At 37.5% G+C, this 22,256-nt stretch overlaps 2 protein-coding genes across 8 annotated transcripts in view; both read right to left on the bottom strand.

The window, feature by feature from the left end:
• Positions 1-4,355, bottom strand: part of ECT2L (epithelial cell transforming 2 like) — a 76,136-nt gene extending 71,781 nt beyond the window's left edge. For all 7 annotated transcript variants that reach the window (XR_007127910.1, XR_007127911.1, XM_047732107.1 and 4 more), the window contains exon 1: positions 4,260-4,355. The gene's annotated coding sequence lies outside the window, so the exon portion shown is untranslated. The remainder of the gene's footprint in view (positions 1-4,259) is intronic.
• A 1,942-nt stretch (positions 4,356-6,297) lies between these two features.
• CCDC28A (coiled-coil domain containing 28A) lies at positions 6,298-18,969 on the bottom strand. The gene is made up of 6 exons (XM_047732114.1): positions 18,811-18,969; positions 16,757-16,956; positions 15,854-16,017; positions 12,293-12,447; positions 10,386-10,408; positions 6,298-6,841 (listed from the first exon to the last, which is right to left on the bottom strand). Exons 2-6 carry the CDS (start codon positions 16,912-16,914, stop codon positions 6,787-6,789), a joined length of 555 nt encoding a protein of 184 aa, XP_047588070.1. The 5' UTR covers positions 16,915-16,956; positions 18,811-18,969; the 3' UTR covers positions 6,298-6,786.
• Between the last annotated feature and the right edge of the window lie 3,287 nt (positions 18,970-22,256).

Below are 22,256 nucleotides of genomic sequence, written 5' to 3'. Positions count from 1 at the left end.
AATCAGCAACTGACACTAGCAGTTCTTTGCTTAGCAAAAATAAAAGGGGGGGGGGCGGCGCAAGGTGGGGAAGAGCTTGTTGTGTGACAACCAAAGCCAGATTAAGGGTTAGGATGGCTGGGCAATTGGCAGCCCGTACAGAGAGCTAAATTGTCACTGGGGTAAAGCAGAATCTTACTGCCATTAACGGTTTCCCTCGGTGATTTCTTACACAGCAGGAGACGTGTAAATTCACCTAGTCCTGCTCCACGGCAGGACTCAAGTGCTCAAGTGATTTGAAGGGAAATTAGAAACAAAACATTGTTCCCTGCCACAGAGGTACCTACATTTGAGTTCTCTTATGATCCACACATGCAAATTGTACCATGATTCATTTATTCTCTACAACTTAATCCCTTGAGCATGTTCTATATTTTCAATATTTCAGAGGCTATGCAAAGTCACCTAAACTTTCCAAAATATATATGTACCTGACATTCCTTCCCTGAGAAACTTTTAGATTCTATGCACTGGAAAAAAAATTCTATAGAAAGTCTTCCTCTTGCATCATGAAGAAGGAATAAACTACTCAGAGTGGGGCAGAAACCCCAATTTAACCCCTTAAATATGCCTCTCAAGAGTTATCTGGGGGGAACCTGGGGGGTTCAGTTGGTGAAGTGACTAACTCTTGATTTCCGCTGGGGTCATGATCTCCCCTGAGTCCTGAGATAGAGCCCTGAGGCTAGAATCTGCTTGAGATTCTCCCTCTCCCTCTGTGCCACTCCCCCACGCCTGCTCAAGCATGTGTTCTCTCTCTTTCTCTCAAACAAATCAATAAAATCTTTATAAAAAGTTTCTGGTTCTAAAGATTGCAAAAAGAACCAGAGTACAAGAAAAATTTGTGTGATTAGTGAAAGACAGAAGTAAAAGACTTCCAGATAAGTTAAATGTATTCAGGGCATGAAGAAACATGACTTATTTTGAACATAAAGTGGTATATAATTTTTATTAAATGCACAAATTAGTAATGGATAATGGAAGTGATGACATGTTTGGAGGAAACCTGCACTATTGGTAGCACAGGAGATGCTAAGAATGCCACGTTTGTGAACCCAGACTGGACACGATCAAATGCTGGATTGGCTCACTGATAAATAAGTTTAAAATTATAAAATTACTCTTCTCCTACCCCCTCAACCCCCCATGTTGCATCTCCTCTCCCTCATATCAGGGAGATCATATGATAGTTGTCTTTCTCCGATTGACTTATTTCGCTAAGCATGATACCCTCTAGTTCCATCCATGTCGTCGCAAGTGGCAAGATTTCATTTCTTTTGATGGCTGCATAGTATTCCATTGTGTATATATACCACATCTTCTTTATCCATTCGTCTGTTGATGGACATCTAGGTTCTTTCCATAGTTTGGCTATTGTAGACATTGCTGCTATAAACATTCGGGTGCATGTGCCCCTTCGGATCACTACGTTTGTATCTTTAGGGTAAATACCCAGCAGTGCAATTGCTGGGTCATAGGGTAGTTCTATTTTCAACATTTTGAGGAATCTCCATGCTGTTTTCCAGAGTGGTTGCACCAGCTTGCATTCCCACCAACAGTGTAGGAGGGTTCCCCTTTCTCCGCATCCTCGCCAGCATCTGTCATTTCCTGACTTGTTAATTTTAGCCATTCTGACTGGTGTGAGGTGATATCTCATGGTGGTTTTGATTTGTATTTCCCTGATGCCTAGTGATATGGAGCACTTTTTCATGTGTCTGTTGGCCATCTGGATGTCTTCTTTGCAGAAATGTCTGTTCATGTCCTCTGCCCATTTCTTGATTGGATTCTTTGTTCTTTGGGTGTTGAGTTTGCTAAGTTCTTTATAGATTTTGGACACTAGCCCTTTATCTGATATGTCATTTGCAAATATCTTCTCCCATTCTGTCAGTTGTCTTTTGGTTTTGTTCACTGTTTCCTTTGCTGTGCAAAAGCTTTTGATCTTGATAAAATCCCAATAGTTCATTTTTGCCCTTGCTTCCCTTGCCTTTGGTGATGTTTCTAGGAAGATGTTGCTGCAGCTGAGGTCGAAGAGGTTGCTGCCTGTGTTCTCCTTGAGGATTTTGATGGATTCCTTTCTCACATTGAGATCCTTCATCCATTTTGAGTCTATTTTCGTGTGTGGTGTAAGGAAATGATCCAATTTCATTTTTCTGCATGTGGCTGTCCAATTTTCCCAACACCATTTATTGAAGAGGCTGTCTTTGTTCCATTGGACATTCTTTCCTGCTTTGTCGAAGATGAGTTGACCATAGAGTTGAGGGTCCATTTCTGGGCTCTCTATTCTGTTCCATTGATCTATGTGTCTGTTTTTGTGCCAGTACCATGCTGTCTTGATGATGACAGCTTTGTAATAGAGCTTGAAGTCCGGAATTGTGATGCCACCAACTTTGGCTTTCTTTTTCAATATTCCTTTGGCTATTCGAGGTCTTTTCTGGTTCCATATAAATTTTAGGATTATTTGTTCCATTTCTTTGAAAAAAATGGATGTTACTTTGATAGGAATTGCATTAAATGTGTAGATTGCTTTAGGTAGCATAGACATTTTCACAATATTTATTCTTGGGAGGGAGACAAACCATAAGTGACTCTTAATCTCACAAAACAAACTGAGGGTTGATGGGGGGAGGGGGTTGGGAGAGGGGGTGGGGTTATGGATATTGGGGAAGGTATGTGTTATGGTGAGTGTTGTGAAGTGTGTAAACCTGGCGATTCGCAGACCTGTACCCCTGGGGATAAAAATATATGTTTATAAAGCTGTAAAAAAAAAAAAAGAAAGAAAGAAAGAAAGAAAGAAAGAAAGAAAGAAAGGATGAATACCCAAGTTTTGTAGCAACATGGGGGTACTGGAAGAGATTATGCTGAGTGAAATAAGTCAAGCAGAGAGAGTCAATATTCATATGGTTTCACTTATTTGTGGAGCATAACAAATAGCATGGAGGACAAGGGGAGATGGAGAGGAGAAGGGAGTTGAGGGAAATTGGAAGGGGAGGTGAACCATGAGAGACTATGGACTCTGAAAAACGATCTGAGAATTTTGAAGGGGTGGGGGGTGGGAGGTTGGGGGCACCAGGTGGTGGGTATTGTAGAGGGCACAGATTGCATGGAGCACTGGGTGTGGTGCAAAAATAATGAATACTGTTATGCTGAAAAAAATAAAAAATTTAAAAAAAAATTATAAAATTAGGGGCGCTTGAGTGGTTCAGTCCTTAAGTGTCTGCCTTGGGCTCGGATCCTGGTCCTAGGGTGCTGGGATCAAGCCTGGGTATCAGGCTCCTTGCTCTGCAGGAAGCCTGCTTCTCCCTCTCCCACTCGCCCTGCTTATGTTGCTTCTCTGGCTGTCTCTCTGTCAAATAAATAAAAATGGAATCTTTTAAAAAAAATAAGTAAAACTATAAAATTAGATCTTCAACAAGCAGCAGCCATACTATTTAAACTCGTTCACGAGAAATGAACAGTTCTGGCTGTTCTCAAACTTTCAAGTCTCTAATCCCTACTTTCTCCTTCTGAAATAAGTTTTAGAGCATGATTTCTGAGGTTCCCAAGGTGCACAACTGTCAAGACGGGCCTGAAAACAGTGGCCTGGGTTGTGCTGAACTTGGACAGGGATGATGTCAGGATATTCTGTTCTGATAGGTATGGCAAGAATGTTTAGTAAGCGCAGCATGAATATTTTTCAAAAAGAAAAATATATATAAGTATCATGTCTTTATTTGTCCTGTTCATCAAATCTTAGCATATTAATTCCTAGAGCTATGCAGTTCTAACCAGGCACCGTATTCACCACAGAGTCTGTATTTCCCTTCTACGCCCACCCCACCACCGGACTCCCCACGCAGCCGGGACGCCAGGGTAGGAGAGTGAGAACTTGAGAACTGGCAGGAAGAGAGGAGTTGGTGTGAGCCAGTCTGGGGTCGAAAGAAAATCAGTGCTTTCCAAAGTGCTCAATAACTTGACTCCATTTCTATCCCAGATGAATGCTCTGGAGGAGGTTCAGTTCCCTTGCCACCCGCCCAACTCAAATCTACTCAGATTTTTGTTTCTCCCCAGAGTCACTGCAGGGTTTTCTGGATAATTGTCCGGCTGCGGAGGTTCTCAAGGTCATGGGGGGAGGGAGGGCAGTGTCCTCCTCAGCGCTGTTTAGGGGCTCCCAGGCGTGGCGAGGGGAAGCCTGTGCCCATGGGATCCCAAGCAGAAGATGCGCGGCCCAGAAGCAAGGGTTTTACCTCCCGGAGGTGGCCGAGGGACCGGGACCGGAGCGACTGCCTCCTCTTTCCACCGCGAAGTGAAAAGCAGGAACTCTAGCTAGCGGCCGCAGCGGGGCGCCGCCTCCATGGAGACCGACAACACCCTCCCCATACTCGCACCCCCGCGCCCCCGCCCCGCGCACCAGGCCGCGGCCTTCCTGCGCCTGCGCGCGGGGACAGCTGGCCCGTGTGCGCCTTCCCCGCCTGCCGCGGGCGGAGCCCTGCCGGGTTCCTTCGTCGTCCCCCGGGGAGCCTAGGGTGGGACCCCTGAAGGCTTGGAGCAGAGGGGCAGAAGCCGTGTAGCGGGACCTCAGCCAAGATGAGATGGGACGCTGAAGCCAGCAATATTAAGGCCCTGGGATGGGAAAGGTGGGGGATTATCTTTGGCAAATCCTCAGACTATTTTAATACTTATTATCAATTTTAGCGTTATACAGGAGGAACCAAAATCAAAGCAAACAAGTTTAAGGGATCTGGAAGTAGCACAGAATATAATAAATGGCTTGCTCTGGCAGTATTTTTTTTTAAGTAATTGGTAATTAAAATTTGTCTACAGAGAATACGCAACACCTATATAATATATAATTTTGTTCTAATACAGTTTTGTTCTAACCCAGGCACCTTTTTTTTTTTTTTCCTGCTGCCTTTAATATGTTTTCGTATGAAAGGGTACAAATTAGGTAAGCTAAAATTTTATTACCTGAGGCCCCCATGGGGCTCCTTGACACAAAGGACAAATAAACCAAATGAATAAACAAGGTCAATTTGATGCTCTGTCGCTAATCCACAGGAAACAGCTTTTGCTTTACTCTGTCTCAGGACCCATCCAAGAAAAACACGTCACGTGGCAAAATTTCCTTTTGCTCTGTCGGGTCCTGAAATGCTATTTGCCCACCCTGGAATCCCTGTTTTTGCAATCCACGTGAAAAGTTTAGAAGATTGTCTTTAACGGTCTGCCAATTTTCTCATTTTTAAAAGGGGTATCAAAAAGACCCACTAGATAAGTCGGTCAAAATTCTTTGAACTCAGAATGCCAAAAATTACTAAAATCAAGATTTGTATCATTCAATGACTTTCAGTCTCCCACCCCCGAATAGGTGCTTGTTTCTCTATCCTGGAAACAAGGAAGAAGCATGGGCCTCTTCTAAAATGTGAAGGCAATTGAGCTATGACTGAATAAACATAATGTGGCATATCTACACAATAGGATATGATCTGGTTATATATATATACACATATATATACACTTGCCATATATATATATAGTGCTGACATGCTACAACACAGATGAACCCTGAAACCCTGAAAATATTGCATTAAAGTGAAAGAAGTCAGTCATAAAAAACCATGCTTGATTCCGTTTCTACACAATGTCCTGAATTGGCGAATCCATAGACAGCAAGTAGATTACTAGTTACAAATGGCTGGGGGGGTTGGGATATGGGGAGTGACTGCCAATGGGCTTCTTTTTGAAAAGATGGAAGTGATGAAAATGCCCTACAATTAGATTATGGTGATGGGTACACAAATGTGAATGCAGTAAAAACCACTGAGCTGTACACTTGAAAAGGTGTATTTTATGGTGTATGAGTTAATTATTTCAAAAAAGCTGTGTAAAATGGGCAATTAAACTGATGATGTTTGCTGTGAATTTGTGGTGTTAGCTGTTGTGATAAGCAACTTATACACACCTTTTTACTTTCTCCTCATAACCAGTACAAATTGGTTATTAATCTCATTTCTAGATGAAAAAAAGTTAAACCCAAAGAAACAAAGTAAAGGTGCATGAATAGAAAGCTAAGGGGCAGAATAGGGATTCAAATCAAGGTCTGACTTTAAAGCCCATGCTCTTTTCATGACTGACATCAATACTGAAATGTGTACAAGGTGCAAAATCTGGAAGAAAATTACATAACCCAAAATTTTATAAACACAGTGTACTCTGGAGGATGGAAATCTTGTATCCCCAGATTGAAAGACTACAGGGCTCTTCAAAATAAAACAATAAAGACCAATGTAAAACAATCACTTTTATTAAAAATAGCAAATTTCACAAATACTCATTTACCATTTTGTTGTCACTGGCCACTGGAAAACACCAGTGTGTGTACTGATTGTCTAACGTAAACTGCAGCAGGGCTGCCACAAAGCCTGTGCATCATCAACTTATAAGCAACATGGGAATAAGTTTGGTGAGCTCAGGAAGGAGAAACCTTCAGCCCTATTATTAACATTCTGCACAATGCATTTCAAGTATAACCCCCATAAGGCAACAATGGAAAGCATAGCAGCACAACCTGATTAAGCCTTCAACAAGGCCGAGGCTCCGGTTAGGATGAATAGCAGCGAGTCAAATTTACTAAAAGCAGGAGTGAAAACAATCATTGCACTGGCACTTTAATCACTTTATTCCTTATTGTGGAAGGTGATTCTGCTACTGGATTCAGCTGGGAAAGTAACGAATGCTGCTCCTCTTCAAGCCACAAGAAAGCAACCACATGTCGTTTTAGCTGGTAGAAGTATTTGGAACATCTTGTGCATCAGCCAAATGTAGCTTTTGTCTGAGTTTATCGTTAAGAAGATTTTCATTCTGTAATGAGGACTTCTTTTAAATTATGGGAAATTACACTCAGGAGCTGAGAAAAAGTTACTAAAATAAAGGAAATATGTTTAAAGGGCAAGTGCCTATGTGGCTGAGAAACCTGAATGTAACAAGACAATTTTTAAACATAGTTAAGTTATATATATATATATATATATATATATATATATATGGTGTATAGTATATAAAGTATATAAATTAGAAATATATATTATGATAATATATATTAACATATTAATTAAATAATTATTTTAATTACATATAATCATAATTATTTATTATAAATATATAATTATAATTATATATAATTACTATAACTGTATATAATTTATAAAATATATTAATTAAATAATATATTAATATAACTAATATAATAATAATGTATATTCTTATATAAAGTATATAAATTATACTATATCCGAAATCTGAAGACTTAAAAATAGTCACTAAATCAAGATTATGTTCCAGGTTCTAGTAGAGCACAGAATTATTTTAATGTGGCAAGAATTATTTTCACAGTAAGGAACTAATAAGAGGTAAATATGAAAACTTCTCAAATGATAAAAAAATCATTTCTCTATCTAATAAACACCATTATTATCTCTATCTAATTAAATTAAATTAAATTATCTCTATCTAATAAACACCAGTTTATTATCCTTGGGAAAACAACTTCTTTGTAAAGGTCAAAAATAAAATTATACCTCTAAATCTTTTCTTATAATCTTCTGAATTATTCTTTAAGAAGATTGGAAACAGGATGGAATTCCTGCAGATATTCCCTTTCCTTATTATCATTGCCTTTCATCTCTCTGTATGATCCACCTGCTACCTATTTTTTCAAGACCCAATTCAAACAATGAAATGAGAACAATTCAATGTTAGCAAGACACACACGGCAGAAATTGCTAAAATACATAGACATGAGTATTGCCAAAGACATTCTTGTCCAGTTGGAAAGCTGAGATTTAACATACACAAAAATCAACAGAGACTGAAATCGGCAAAATGCTAGTCTGAGGTACAAATAAAATGCTTTATGGAAGTGGACAGCTTTGGTGTTATTTGATAAGGGAAAGGGGGAGGCCAGAGCAACTCGAGGTAGGAAGTACAACCTGAAAAAGGCATCACAGTGAGCATGAACATGATGTCTTCTTTGACATCCAGAGAACCAGCTTAGCAGCAATGAAAAATAATGAAAAATATAAGAGGATATGTAGGTTGTGATCATACTACTGAGAGCCTTTAGAAAGTCTGACATGGTAAAAAAATTAGTCTAAAATAAGAATGGCAAGATGACAGTGATGATTTTAGGAAGAATTATTTAGTGGTCTAAAGTCTACAGCAGCACTGTCCAAAAAAAAAAATTATATATATATATATATATATATATATATATACACTGCAAGCCACAGATATAATTTTTAAAATATATTTTACACTAATATATCAAAAAACTATCATTTCAGCATATAATCACTATGAAACATATTGAAATATTTTATATTCTTTTTGTAACACTAAATCTTTGAAATCAGATGTACACATTATAGTTCTAGCACATTTCAATCCATATTAGCTATTTCACCTGCTCAGTAGCTACATGGCTAATGGCTGCCATATTAGACAGTGCAGCTCTAGAGGTGGAACAGAAGAAATTTGAAAGGTTAGGGAATAAAGTGATGAGGGTGAGGAATGAAGAAAGAATAAAAGGCAGAGCTGATGATGCCTGAAAACTAACTATAATTAATAAATGGCAATAATTTTCTGCCCACGTCCAGGTTCAATGGCAGAGAGTGCCATGAGTAGCAATGTCTGGTATAGTCATAGAAGGAATTTAAATAATCTTGGAGACTGAAATAACAGAGGCAACTGATGACAGAGAGGGAAATTAGAAGGGGAAAATCTGAATACAGAGAGAACAATTATTACAAATGAGGAAACTAGGGTTGCCAAACTTTGCTCAAGGCTACACACCTGCTTACCAAGATTTGAAACCAAGCAATTCAAAGCCCATGCTCTTGTAGTCTATCATGTTGCCTTGTTCAACCGTGGTGACTCAATCAAGCCAAGTGGTAAGATAAGTAAATCTAAATGTTAAACAAAAACTCAGAGGATAGGAGATACTGCTGTGTCATATGCATAGAAAGAATATAAAGCATAGAATAGAGAGCTCAGAATGAATATAAGGAAAAGAAAAAAGAACTAGGAACTACTACTAAGAGAAGCCTCATAATTAACTCATATCTAATCCTCAAATTAAATCCTTCTTGGTAATGATATTTTACATTAATGTCTCCACAGTTTATGTGGCTTCTCAAAACCTTATTTTCTTCATCTGTAAAATGGTAAGTATAATACCACGTACTTACAAGGGTAGGACCAAATAAGAAAATGCATGTAAAGTCCTTCATAAAATACTTGGCAAGTAGTAAGTACTTAAGATTAATGATTTTTATTACAGGATTTGTATATACCTCTCTAATTCTTCACTGTTGTTACTGCATAATTTAGCTTTTTTTTAAAAAAAGATTTTATTTATTTGACAGACAGAGATCACAAGTAGGCAGAGAGGCAGGCGGCGGGGGGTGGGGGGGAAGCAGGCTCCCCACTGACCTAAGCCAAAGGCAGAGGCTTTAACCCACTGAGATACCCAGGAGCCCCATAATTTAGCATTTAATAACAGTATATGTTATTAACAATAATGGTTATATATATATATATATATATATATATTTATTTTCTACAGTTTGGAAAATTTCATATACACATCATTATATGTAGCAATTACCCCATATTACAGAGGACACTCTGAGATGTTAAACAACTTACCCAAAATTAGTATCAAAACCAAATTTCAAAAATCAAATCTCTTGACTCCACAACCAGTATCCTTTTTAGTATCTCATTATTTAGTCCAAAGGGACTAAACTCTCAAATTAAATGATTTTATAGGCAGAATCATTTCTTATAGTTTTTATATATCTCACATTGTATCTGCATCTCTGTCCAGAAATACATTTTGTATAGTTCCTGAAATAATTGCTCCAAACTGAAATGTCAAAACCTGAATATTTTACATATGCCTTGGTGCTTTCCTTTAAGCTAATCCTATAATACACTTTATATATGCATCTAAAGTGTTCTATGTAATGATAGTAAATTAAGTATGGCATTTTATGTCCACATATCCAACTGCTCTTTAATTTAAGAATCCAAGATTCAAAATAATTTCTATGGCAATAGCCTAATCCTCAATTCTCCTGATTAATATTTTTAAAATTTGTTTTAGAAATCCAAAAACAACACAAAGCAAAACAGAACAAACCAGAAACAAACAAAATGGCAACATACAAAAGCAACTAAAAATTCCATTTGGAGACCAAAGGGGAAGAGAAATGGCTCCAGTAAATAATAGTAGGTATCCTTGTTCACTTGATTGAGCTATTCACTGGAGTTACAAGGTGTAAACTTTTCACTGTTGATATTAGACAAAAGGATACATGGAAGAATTCAGTTCTTCTAACTGTAACACAAAGAAACAAATTTAATTTTAATTTTTATAAGAAAAATATCTTAGGTAGGTCATGTTTACATATTTTAAAATAAACTATTTTTCATTTAAGCTTTCTTTAAAAGAAAAAGTAAAATATTGAAAAAACTTTCCAAAAATTTTCAGGCTAGGAAATTCACTTATACAAAATAATTATAAAGTACCTTTAGCATTTATTAAACACATATATGAGAAGAGAATGAAACCAGATAATAAAAACTGGAGTTTTGTAAGGATTCTTAAAACCATGAATAATTATAACATCTCTATTAATAGTTTTAAAAAGTTGACATTTTCATGATCAAACTCCTTAAAACCTTTGTAGATTACAAAAAGATTTCACATATCATTCAGTTTTCAGGATGAGGTAGAATTAATCACACCTATTTTACAGAAATGTTACAGAAACAAAGTTATAGAAATGTTAACTAAATTGACCAAGTTACACAGATATATCTGAAATGCAAACCCCAGACTAAACAAAGGCTTTCTGGTTTCAAATTCAGTGTTCTCACCATACCATAGTCACTTTCCTAAATGTACTGCAAAACAAACCTGTATTTATTTATTAAGAGGAACTAGTAGAAGGAAATACTTGTAAGACTGAACATAGTAGATGTAAAATAAACACAAAGGCTTGAAACATTGAAAGTATGGGCATATCATTTCCTGCACATTTCGTTACTCAAAGGATAAAGAGAAGGAACAGAAATTAAACATTTTTGTCATTAGTGAATATGGAAACTATTCTGAAACTAAAGTACCAATTTTTCTTTTATTCAAAATAAATGTTTAAAGAGACCAATTTCATTAATACCTTCTAGTAGAAGAACCATATGTAGTGTTATAGATGGGATTATATCCTCCCCAAACTCATACATTTTAGCCCTAACCCCCAATACCTCAGAATGTGAGTGTATTTGGAGATAGGGTCTTACAAAGATGGAGTAAGTTAAAATGAGGTCATTAGTGTGGGCCCTAATCCAGTATGACTGGTGGCTTTATAAGAAGAGGAAATTGGGACACAGGTACCTACTGATAAAAGGGGACTGCCATCTAAAGATGAAGATGGGTATCTACAAGCCAAGGAGAGAGGCCTCAGAAGAAACCAGTCCTGCTGATACCCTGATCTCCATCTCTGGGGCTCCAGAACTGTGGAAAGAAACTTCTAGGGTAACCAGTCTATGGTGCTTTGTTACAGCAGCTGTAGCAAGCTGATACACATAGCATGTACTAAGTTACCTTAAATAGCAAATACAGTTCTGTATTTAGAAATAAGTGACCACTAGATGAGTGAATAACATAAATGTATACATCACATCAGGATCTTCTATATATTAAGATCTTATCATATACGGACAGAAGTGAATCTTTCACTTTTGGATTTGCCAGCATTCTCAGAATATATGCTTAGATGCAAATATGACAATTTCTTTGAAATATATTTCTTTTTAAAAAAGGGTAGAATACAACATGTGTGAAACTTGAAAATACTACATTAAGTGATAGAACCCAGTCATAAGGAGCCACACATTGTTTGATTCTCTTTATATGACATATCCAGAATAGGCCACATCCACATAGAGAGTAGATGAGTGGCTGCTAAGGGATGAAGAGAAGGGAGAATTGAGAGGGATAGGGTTTCTTTTAGCGGGTGATGAACATGTTCTGGAATTAGACAGTAGTGATGTCTGCAAAACACTGTGAAGGTACTGAAAACCACTAAATAGTATACTTTAAATGATTAAAATTTTTATGAAAATTTTATAATAAAATTTTTACAATATAAATACAATAAAAATTTTACAATAAAAAATTTTTATGAAAGAAAGAATAAAGAAAAAGAATTCCACTCACGTCAGACAGAAGCCTGTCCAGATTGGAGTCACTGGCTGTTTTTCTCTTATCCTCAGGAAGTTCCTCTAACTCCCCATAGAGCTCCAAATTCAAGCGAGCTAATTTCTCCTGCATTCCCCGAACATGTTCCATCTGTTCAATGGAACATTCATTTCCTGGGGGAACATCCCAGAACATTAATAAAGATTAGGACAGTTCAAACTAAAAGCCTTGAGGAAAAACTTCTAAACTCAAGGTGCTCACAGGAAATTAGCTTTCTTTCTGTGGTGAATTACATTGGTAATGACTGCGTATTTTCTGTGCATAATCACAAATCAAATCCTGTTTTGAAAGGAAAACAATGATAATCTAAGAAACAACTGTGGGCACTGAGAAAATCAAATAGGAAAGATTTTCTGCAAAAAACAAAACCATTCTGTAAAAAACAAAACCATGACTCAGTTGGTGCAGGGTTATGAGTACAAGCCCAGTGGCGGGGGTGGACATTGCTTGAAAATAAAATCTTTCAAAAATTAAAAGAAAAACGAAACAACTAATACCCAAAATCATCCCTTAGGTAAAGAAAGTTCTTTTTTTCGATAGTAATATCATTTCTAGAAGCAATAGCGTCATCTAATCATGTTCAATTTGACAACTGCCATTTGAACTGAGTGACCTAATATTTTATAAGAATGAGTAACCTTGAGACTCCTATAAGAACTTCAACCATGAAAAAAAAAAGAACTTCAATCATGAATCATTTTGCCACCAATTATATATGCCTCCTTTAAGAAATAAAAGTGAAAATATTTATGAAGAATATTATGATGCATGAGAAACACAGTGTAATATTCAGTTGTATACTCAGTAATGCAAGATAGCTTAATTGCTGAAGGACAGGTTTTACATTATTTATTGACCAGAGTTCTCTGAGGTGGCATTATCATTCAGGGCAGCTAATATATATATAGTACATGATATATTACATATTTCATACACTTTACATATAGCCTCTACATCCTCTTTTTTTTTTTTTAAAGATTTTATTTTTAAGGAATTTCTACACCCATTGTGGGGCTTGAACCTACAACCCTGAGATCAAGAGTCACATGCTCCACTGACTGAGCCAGTCTGGTGCCCCTAGTCTCTACAACCTCTTGATACTAAAGTTTTTTTCCTAAAAAACCTTGGTTTTCTCAGAGGTATACTATAGCTCAGCTAAAGTTGAAGTATAAAATATAGTATAAAGTATAAAGTTGAAGTATATATCTTGAATCAATAGGAATTCATGTATATTACACTATAATTTCTTCCAGCCAGCTTTATATCATCTTTATATCAACAATATTATGTTGACTACTGATAATTTTTTTTTTTTGACAGAGACAGAGAGATCACAAGTAGGCAGAGAGGCAGGCAGAGAGGCGGCAAGCAGGCTCCCTGCTGAGCAGAGAGCCCGATGCAGGGCTCCCTCCCAGGACCCTGAGATCATGACCTGAGCTGAAGGCAGAGGCTTAACCCACTGAGCCACCCAGGTGCCCCAAAATTATCAAAACTGATAATTTTGAAGCTAGTTACAGCTCTTTAAAAGTCATCCTTTAAAAGTCAGATATTTCTGAGATATTTAAAAGCCTGATATCTCTGAGAAAATATCTTGTATTTCCTTTGTTTTTCAACAATTAGTAGTAATCTGGAAGGTCAAGTGGAAGAAATACCCCAAGAGAGGGGCGTGTGTGTATGTGTGTGTACACATGTATAAACTGGCACACATATAAATGCATCAATTTTTAACATACATAGAGAGAAAAGAGGGGGACAATATGGATTAAAAATATAAAGAAGCAGAAATCATAAGGGATCCAGGTGAGAACCAAGAACCAACATGAGAATAGAAGCTCCAAAAGGATAAAAAGGAACAGATGGAGGTGGAATCAATTAACAGAAAAAATGTTCCTTTAGATGAAAATGAGCTGGTAGATATGAAGGGCTCACTGATCCCCAGGCAGAATTAATGAGAAGAGTTAAAGAAAAAAAATTCCAAACATTGACCCCTCTAGTGTCATCAGCATTTTATGAAAGAACTCTTTTCTCTGAATTCCACCAGCAACAGGTATTACCAGTCTTTTAATTTTGTCAGTCTGCTGGTATGAGGTGGGATTTATTGTATTACTATTGCATTTGTGGTCGTTAAGCAGCTGAATTGCTCTTTGTAGGACCTCTACCCAGTTTTCTATTTGGTTATTTACACTTTTATTGCTGGCTTCAAAAAACCAGCATGGGGCGCCTGGGTGGCTCAGTGGGTTAAAGCCTCTGCCTTCGGCTCAGGTCATGGTCCCAGGGTTCTGGGATCGAGCCCCGCATCGGGCTCTCTGCTCAGCAGGGAGCCTGCTTCCTCCTCTCTCTCTCTGCCTGCCTCTCTGCCTACTTGTGATCTCTATCTGTCAAATAAATAAATAAAATCTTAAAAAAAAAATTAAAAAAAAAACCAAAAAAACAAAAAACCAGCATGTATGCTGATGACATTTATGCATTTGTGTGAGATTCTTCATGTGTGCATCCAATAATTTTCAAACTGCTTTATACAAAATACATGTACATAATTTTATCAGACAAGACTAATAAGGCAAGTTGCAAACTGAATACAAAAACTGACTACATACTTTGAGAACTCATATTCAAAACAACCTACTCAGAGTTCTTTTTTTTTTTTTTAAGATTTTATTTATTTATTTGACAGACAGAGATCACAAGCAGGCAGAGAGGCAGGCAGAGAGAGAGGAGGAAGCAGGCTCCCTGCTGAGCAGAGAGCCCGATGCGGGGCTCGATGCGGGGCTCGATGTGGGGCTCGATCCCAGGACCCTGAGATCATGACCTGAGCCGAAGGCAGAGGCTTAACCCACTGAGCCACCCAGGCGCCCCACCTACTCAGAGTTCTTAATGGGACAATCCGTTAACTGTTCTCTAGATTCATGAAAGAACAAGAAAATCAGATTCTTCAAATTCAAAAGTAAGGAATGGTGGACAAAAATTAAGTTTAGGCTTAAAAGGGTAAATAAAAATGATCCCGAGACTTTCCCAAACCAAAACATTAAGTCTCAACTATTTAGCTGATGAAGAATATTTTTTATTTGTTACTTTCAGGATCATTATTCCATAATAGCAATCCTACATTAACATTTCAACCAACCATCCCTTCTTAAAAAAAACTTTTTCCTGGAGCCTGGGTGGCTTAGTTGGTTAAACATCTGACTCTTGATTTTGGCTCAGGTCCTGATATCAGGGCTGTGAGATGGAGCCCTGCATGGGGCTCGGCACTGGGCATGGAGCCTGCTTAAGATTCTTTCTCTCCCTCTCCCTCTGTCTCTCTCACCTCTCTCTCAAAAATAAATAAATAAATAAATAAATAACCCTTTTTCCTGAAATTTTAGAAGATAAATTATAAACCATTACAAATGAAATCTAGGGTGATTGCATTTTATGCCTCTGGACTCTATTTTTTAAATAAAAGAAAATGATACTTTTAAAAGAATAGGATGCAAACATCTTGAAAAGAAAAACAAAAGGGAAATATCTATGGCTTGCCGAATGCTTGAAGTTTTCCAGAGTGGAAATCATTCAAAAGGCTGAGAAGCCCTCTCTCCATCTCCTGAACGTCTGAGACGTCGGTGAGGAAGGAGTGCTGAATAGGAGTCGGTTGTGCACCTTTTCCTTCTCCACCCTGAGGTCTGGTCTTTTCTTTCATCACTCTGCAAAGATGATGCAATACAAACATTAACTGTATATGAGTATCTTTAAGAAGAGAGAATTATGCATATATAAAGTACACATAAGATACATGTATTATCTTGCTTTCCAAATATCTAATACTACAGAATACTCATATACATACAGCAGTATTATATATCACACTTGAACTTGTTGCTCCTGTTTCCTTTAGAGCCTCAAGACAAATGATGGTCACCAAATATTAATAATGAGTTACTTCTAGGTGGTTTTAAATTTCTTCTTTGAACTGTTCTTGTGTTTGAATTTTTATAATAAATATGAACCATTTCTATGACAGCAATGAAGCCAACCTTTTTAAAAAAATAAAATTACCAAAGCACACTCAGCTTAGTTTAAAAAAAAAAAAAAACAAAATAATACATTATATGTTCATTAAAAAAAATTAAGTACAAAAAAAAAAAAACAACCCTGTATATTTTGTTCCATTTTCTGGCTAGTGCATCAACTTTGTCTATTTTCTTACTCAGTCTATTTTAATAGGAGACTAAGTAAGGGCCTTCAAACCAATCATTCATTCTGCATGTTCTAATCCCTACACATTGTAACCTTTATAATTTTTTTTTCTAGATCACATATAATATGTGCTTCAACTGTTTTGAAAGTTAAGCCAAGAGAAAAAAAGTGTTATAAGAATTACTGGATTTAGTATTTACCTTGATAGCATGTTGCTGTGATATTATGAAAGAAAAAAAAAATCACCTTTTTAACTTTGGTCGCTGTGAAGTTGACTGTGATGCAGGATTTGAAAACCCTGTGCTTTTACTAACCGGAATGGCATTTTTTTTGGCATTAACAACCTGAGTAGAGTGGGCACTAAAAGACTTAGGACTCCTCCTCTTCACTTTACGTTCCTCCATTGTTCTAAGTTCCTTACTGCACCAAGGCCAACTTCTTAAAACCTAAGGAAATACAGCAAAATGATACATACAGGCTAGAATATGCAAAATTGAAAGGGGTTTAAAGACCCACTTCATAGGCTGATACCAATATATCAAGAATTTCAGAGGTCATTAGATAAAGTTAAAATAAGAAGCCCTTAAGTTTAACCTATTGTGCTGTATATACAAAAACCCTAAGCAAAATTGCCAGTTAGAAATTTTTTTCACCATTTTTTTTGTTCATTCATCCCACAAATATTTACTCTCTTTCACCTCCCAGTTACTATTCTGAGTATTGGGAAAACGGTAGTTAACATGACAAAGTCCCTTTCCTCAGAAAGCCTGCATTATAGAAGGGGAACAATACATTTAAAAAAATAAACAAAATAGCCATGTGATATTCTCAGCCTGACTCAAGCTCTAGATGGTCTTTAAATCTCCTGCTAAAATCTGTTCTTGGAAGAACCAACTAGATTTAAACAGATGTGTAAATGAAAGGGGTATCTGCATTTTAACTAATAACTAGAAAACTTATTTCAACCACCAAACAGAAACTGAGTTTCTGCCTAGGGATAATACTGATTCTAGTTCCTTGATCAACTGAAGTTCTGTAAAATTAAACTTGTTCCATGACTATTTTGAATATATTTTCTCCACCTATTCCCAAGGATACATGAAACTGTATTATATATGTTTAGGTTTGCTAGTATCAAAAAAGTTACACTGTGAAGTTCCAGCTGGCCTTACCATAGAGAACACAGATCCAATCTTTTCCCTTTACTTCATGTACTTACCAGCTTTATTTTCCTAACAGCCATCTATCTAAAAATATCCTTCTATATTTTCTTTTTACTTATGCACACTATTAAATTCTTAATTACATTGTTTCATGTATCGTGAGATGAGAAATTTACATGGCTATTTACCTCATCAGGCTGTAAAGTGCCTTAGCAATATTAGCCCTTTTTGTGTACACTGTGTTGAATCTAACTATGCTCTGACCATACCAAAAGATTCAAATCCACTGATTATACTCATAACATAATTGAGAATTTTGATGAAACCAGATTTTTTGCTATTGTCTAAAACTTGGTGCCACTAGCACTGGAATTTAAACCATTTCAGCTCACTTGGCTCAGGCTGACTCTAGACAATTATAACTGGAGATATGATACTTCTAAAGAAGTAAAGGTTTTCAAGGAAAGGCTATAATGACTAGCCTTTAATTCCAGATACCAAGTGAAAATTCATTCAAATCCTGGCTAACAGTTTTTCCTTTAAGAAGCATTTTTAGTAACAGAATAGGCATTTTTGCACTGTTTCAGCATGCAACACAAATTAAATGGAATTTTAATAAGTAACTGAACAGAGACAATGGGTTATTAGTTCTCCAAAGAGGTAAGCATCTGTATAAACACATAAACACACTAACCTTTTATTTAAATGATGCTAAAACATATTTGGTGATACGAGAAAAAGAAAGGGAAAGAACCCTACGAAGTACAGTAATGCAAATAAACCAACAGTGGTTTAAACTACGATGTACCGAAGGGCCAGGGCTTGAAATCTGTTTTTGGAAAGGCAAATCTCTGCCCCAAGAGAACCAAAATCTTTCCTGTACACCACGTAGCAAGGAAGGTTTTAGAGAAGGCCTTCGCAGACTGCTCACAGTTACTCACACACGGGTTTTGATTGCCAGGAACCCACAGCCTCCAAACAGGATTACTAGGAATCCCTCTTGACTTCACCTCATTCCCCTTCCCCAGTCAGCCGCCACGGTGACCCTTCAGCTCCGCGAATTGAGCAGTGGCCAGGGTAGTTGGTGAAAAGGGCCTAACGCGACACTGCCAGAGCGCTTTCGCTTCCACTTCATACCTGAGGAAGGAGAGGATCGGGGTCCTCTTTCTCAAACTGCAAAGACCCCGAAGCCTCCGAGGCCACTGCCGCAGCTGCAGCCTGCGACGCTACTGCTGCAGCTTGAGCCGGGGTCACATCCCGGACCCGGCCGCCCTCACAGTCCCTTTTGTTTACGGAAATGACGTAGGAGGCGGAGCTTCCGTGCCCTGGCGGGAGCCTCGCCTCTTCCTGCCCCACCACTGCGGCTCGCGTCTTCGGCCTTGGAACTTCATTGCTTCCACTGTCCTGCCCTTAGCTGTACTTTAGGTGGACGTGGAAAGGAAGACTTCATAGTTGGGCTTTTATTTTGGGTTCTGTGGCCCAGAAACACAGAGGGCTAAGGGATGGTGGTACAAGGAGGAACGGGAAACTCAGCCCCTTTTCTGGAAGCTGCCCCGCCCCCTGGGTGAGTGTCAGTTCCCACGCACTACAATTCCCAGCATGCTATTCGAGCAAGCCCGGAGGCGGAACCGGAGTGTCGCCATAGCAACTGAATCAACTACCTCGCCGGGACGTCTCAAGGTAAACCAACTTCAACTTGGAAGGCAACGTGAAAAGCCGTGCTTCTGTCTAAGGACCCTAGGCCAAGCCCCCTAAATGAGATTTTATTACTATCAAAAGCTACTTTGTTCAGGCCCGAGATTGTGCTGATTTAGAGACAGTGTGTGAGACAGAGCCACAGAGGTGCAATCTGGAGTGTTCTTTCTTTTAATTTTTATTTTTTTAAATTTTATTTAATTTCAGTTAACATATAATGTATTATTAGTTTCAGAGATAAAAGTTCAGTGATTCATCAGTTATATGTAACACCCAGTGCTCATTATATCCTGTGCCTTCCTTAATGTCCATCACCAAATTACACCATCCCCTCATCCCTACCCTCCAGCAACCCTCCGTTTGTTTCCTTTGATTAAGAGTCTCTTATGGTTTGTCTCCTCTGATTTCATCTTGTTTTATTTTTTTCTCCCTTCCCCTATGCTCCTCTGTTTTGTTTGTTAAATTACATATATGAGCGAAATCGTATAATTGTGTTTCTCTGGTTGACCAATTTCATTTAGCATAATACCCTCTAGTTCCATTCATGTCTTTGTAAATGGTAAGATTTCATTTTTTTTGATGGCTGAGTAGTATGTGTGTCTGTGTGTATATATAAATACATGCCACATCTTCTTTATCCATTCATCTGTTGGTGGACATCTGGGCTCTTTCCATAGTTTGGCTATTGTGGACATCGCTGCTCTAAACATTGGAGTGCAGGTGCCCCTTCAGATCATTATGCTTGTATCCTTTGGGTAAAGATCTAGTAGTGCAATTGCTGGGTCATAGGGTAGCTCTATTTTTAAATTTTTGAGGGACTGCTATACTCTTTTCCAGAGTGTCTGTACTAGCTTGGAGTGTGATTTCTCTTACCTGAAATCTAGAGTTCTTTCCTGAGATAAATTTTGTTCTTTGAGATTTACTAGAATTTCCTTTAAACTGCAGAAATCCCTCCTTTGAATTGACTGTTAAATGGACATCTTGTGTAAATTATGCTAATCGGATGCCTTATTCCTAAGGACAATATTTAAAGTATAAGAGCTTTGATGAACAGCACCCTGTAGCCCCACCACTAATAGACTCTGTAGCATAGGTAGGAAAGGAGGAGTGCTGTTGGGGAATCTCCTGGTAGTGACGGTGATGCCAACATACGGGTTCACAGGCTCTGGACATAATAAGCCAGACTCTCTCTTGGGAACTCAGGAATCTCTCTTCTTTTAAAAAATATTTTTCTTATGGAAAATTTCAAACATATACTAAAGAAGATGGAATAGTACAATGAACCCATTGTACCCATTATTCACCTATTGACTCATGACTAATCTTGTTTCACTTAAATCACTCCCCTACATTTTCTCCTCTTCTCTATTATATTGAAGCAAATCCCAAACATTATTTAATCCATTATATTTCAGTATTGGTCCCTAAAAGGTAGAAAAAAGTAACCGTAATATCACTGTTAGCATTAAACAGTAATAATTGCTTAATATTACTAAATATCCAGTCAGTGTTCCAATTTCCAATAGCATTGTAAATGTCATCAGGTTTTTTTTTTCCACATTTCATTTGAATCAGGAATATTTTTTTGTTAAGTCCTCAGGTGATGAATGGGTTTAGAAGCCAGTTTTTTACATCCTTATTTCTTGACATACAGACTCACATTGCTTCGCCTTGAGAAGGTCACATTCTAAAGGAAAAGGCAGGTATCTCAACCCAAAGCAAATGGCTACTCTACCTCAGTGCCTAGAGAAGAGTCATCGCCTTATTGTTCCTGTGGTTCTTATATGGAAGAGGTTTTGTTTTGTTTTAGTTTGGAAACCTATTCATCATTTGCTTAGTGTTTCTCCGCATACTTTTCCTGCCATACCAGAATGCCTACGCCAGGATAGATCAGGCTCACTGCTTCTTTGCATGCTTGGCTCTGGAAACAGCTAATAAAAAAGCTCTAAAACAAATGAGCTTGCCATATTCACGAAACTGAAAGAATGCTAGGGTATACCGGTCTGCTATAAGATGTACATGTTAGGCATTAGTGAAGGGCTCAAGAATAAATACAGAGATCCTTATAATGTATTTTACTGCCAGCTGCTTTGGAAAAACAAACGGGATAAACAACAGACCTGAAAAATTACGAAGACTTAGACATTTATAGGATTCTTACATATATGGTCTTTGATTTATTTGTCTTCTTCATTAGCCATAAGTTTCTTCAGGCCAGATACCGTGTTTTGACTTTGTATTTTAACTGCATTGCATAGAATGTGACATAAGGTAGATACTTGATAAATGTGTGTATTGTGAATTGATGATGTTCTCTAATTTTATTTCTGAAAGGAAAGTAATTTCCACAATCCCTCTTTAAACTCCAAAGTCCAAAGATCTAGGCCTAGTCTCAGTGCCAATCAGATAACATCACTAATGCCCAGGAAAATGCTCTTTTTTAGGTGGACAATTTGTGTTTTGGTACACCAGTCTTCATACCAAAGAGATCTGATGAAGGAATTAATCTAAAAATTTAGGGAAATTGTTAATTGAGTAATTATTTTTCAACTTAATATTTGGGATAGTTTAGTGTATGATTTTCCAAAACTAAGGTTTTAATGCAATTTCATATTCATACTTCCCTTTTATGGCCAAGAATAGTTAACAGAATTAGGGAATGGTTATCAGCAAGAGGACAGTTCATCTTTCCAATATCTTTTCTCGAGTTCTTGTCCTAGGAGCACTCCAACTTTAGAAGAGGACTTGTGTCATGGACTTAACCAGAAAACAAAGTAAACCATGGACCAGCAAATTATCTGTACTGCCTGACAGCCCTTCCATCCAGCTTTCTCTCTTTTGTTGAATTTTAATTTAAGTGTAGCAGTATTACCAAAGAGTACCACAAG

This window comes from Lutra lutra, chromosome 6 (assembly GCF_902655055.1).
Source record: "Lutra lutra chromosome 6, mLutLut1.2, whole genome shotgun sequence".
In the NCBI taxonomy this organism is placed as follows: Eukaryota; Metazoa; Chordata; class Mammalia; order Carnivora; family Mustelidae; genus Lutra; species Lutra lutra.
Note: the sequence above shows the minus strand (reverse complement) of the source record. Positions and strands in the feature narration are given on the sequence as shown.

Bases quoted from the DNA above. Each gene is read 5' to 3' on its own strand.
- CCDC28A (XM_047732114.1), bottom strand. From the start codon at position 16,914: ATGGAGGAACGTAAAGTGAAGAGGAGGAGTCCTAAGTCTTTTAGTGCC. The intron at 10,409-12,292 runs GTGAGTGGAATT...TTTGTGTTACAG, and splicing joins TGGACAGGCTTCTGTCTGAC to TTAGAAGAACTGAATTCTTC. The intron at 6,842-10,385 runs GTATCCTTTTGT...CGATAAACTCAG, and splicing joins GAAGAACTGAATTCTTCCAT to ACAAAAGCTACATTTGGCTG.